The 620-nt window shown below is 45.8% G+C and overlaps 1 protein-coding gene across 1 annotated transcript in view; it reads left to right on the top strand.

Moving 5' to 3' along the window:
- Positions 1 to 6: 6 nt before the first annotated feature.
- The window catches only part of LOC110030394 (NADH-ubiquinone oxidoreductase chain 2), a gene marked incomplete at its 3' end in the record, with an annotated part of 989 nt that continues 375 nt past the window's right edge, over positions 7 to 620 (top strand). Inside the window, exon 1 of the mRNA XM_020733084.1 lies at positions 7 to 620. Coding sequence (XP_020588743.1) covers positions 328 to 620 — 293 coding nt within the window.

Here is a 620-nt window from a genome sequence, read left to right as displayed (position 1 = left end):
TCGGCATCTACTACAAAAGAAAGAAAAGAGAGAATCCACTGAAGATGACCACGCCTCTGCTAGGCAGCGTGTGGAATGGCCGAGAGCGGACCCTTTTGGATATATAATCCAAGCCGAGAGTGGAGTTACGTGAACAGCCGTCTGATGGAAAACAACTTTCACGTTCGGTTCAGAGAGCACTTTTTTCGTTGAGAATTCCTCGTTCCCTTTTGTGTGAATTCCCCAGCGGCGAATTCAAAACTTGTGCGGGCCCTATCTATTCAATCTCTCGAGCCCCGAAGAAAAACCCCCTCTCCCTCGGACTCCATCTCTCTTTTGACTCCATATATGTGGGCACCTGATATCTATGAGGGTTCACCCACCCCGGTGACAGCATTCCTGTCTATTGCGCCTAAAATCTCTCTTTTTGCAAATATGTCACGTGTTTTTCTTGTTGGTTCCTATGGAGGTACATTGCAACAAATCTTCTTTTTCTGCAGCATTGCTTCTATGATCTTAGGAGCACTGGCCGCCATGGCCCAAACGAAAGTCAAAAGACCTCTAGCTCATAGTTCGATTGGACATGTAGGTTATATTCGTACTGGTTTCTCATGTGGAACCATAGAAGGAATTCAATCATT

Source organism: Phalaenopsis equestris, unplaced genomic scaffold (genome assembly GCF_001263595.1).
Source record: "Phalaenopsis equestris unplaced genomic scaffold, ASM126359v1 Scaffold000713, whole genome shotgun sequence".
In the NCBI taxonomy this organism is placed as follows: domain Eukaryota; kingdom Viridiplantae; phylum Streptophyta; class Magnoliopsida; order Asparagales; family Orchidaceae; genus Phalaenopsis; species Phalaenopsis equestris.
Note: the sequence above shows the minus strand (reverse complement) of the source record. Positions and strands in the feature narration are given on the sequence as shown.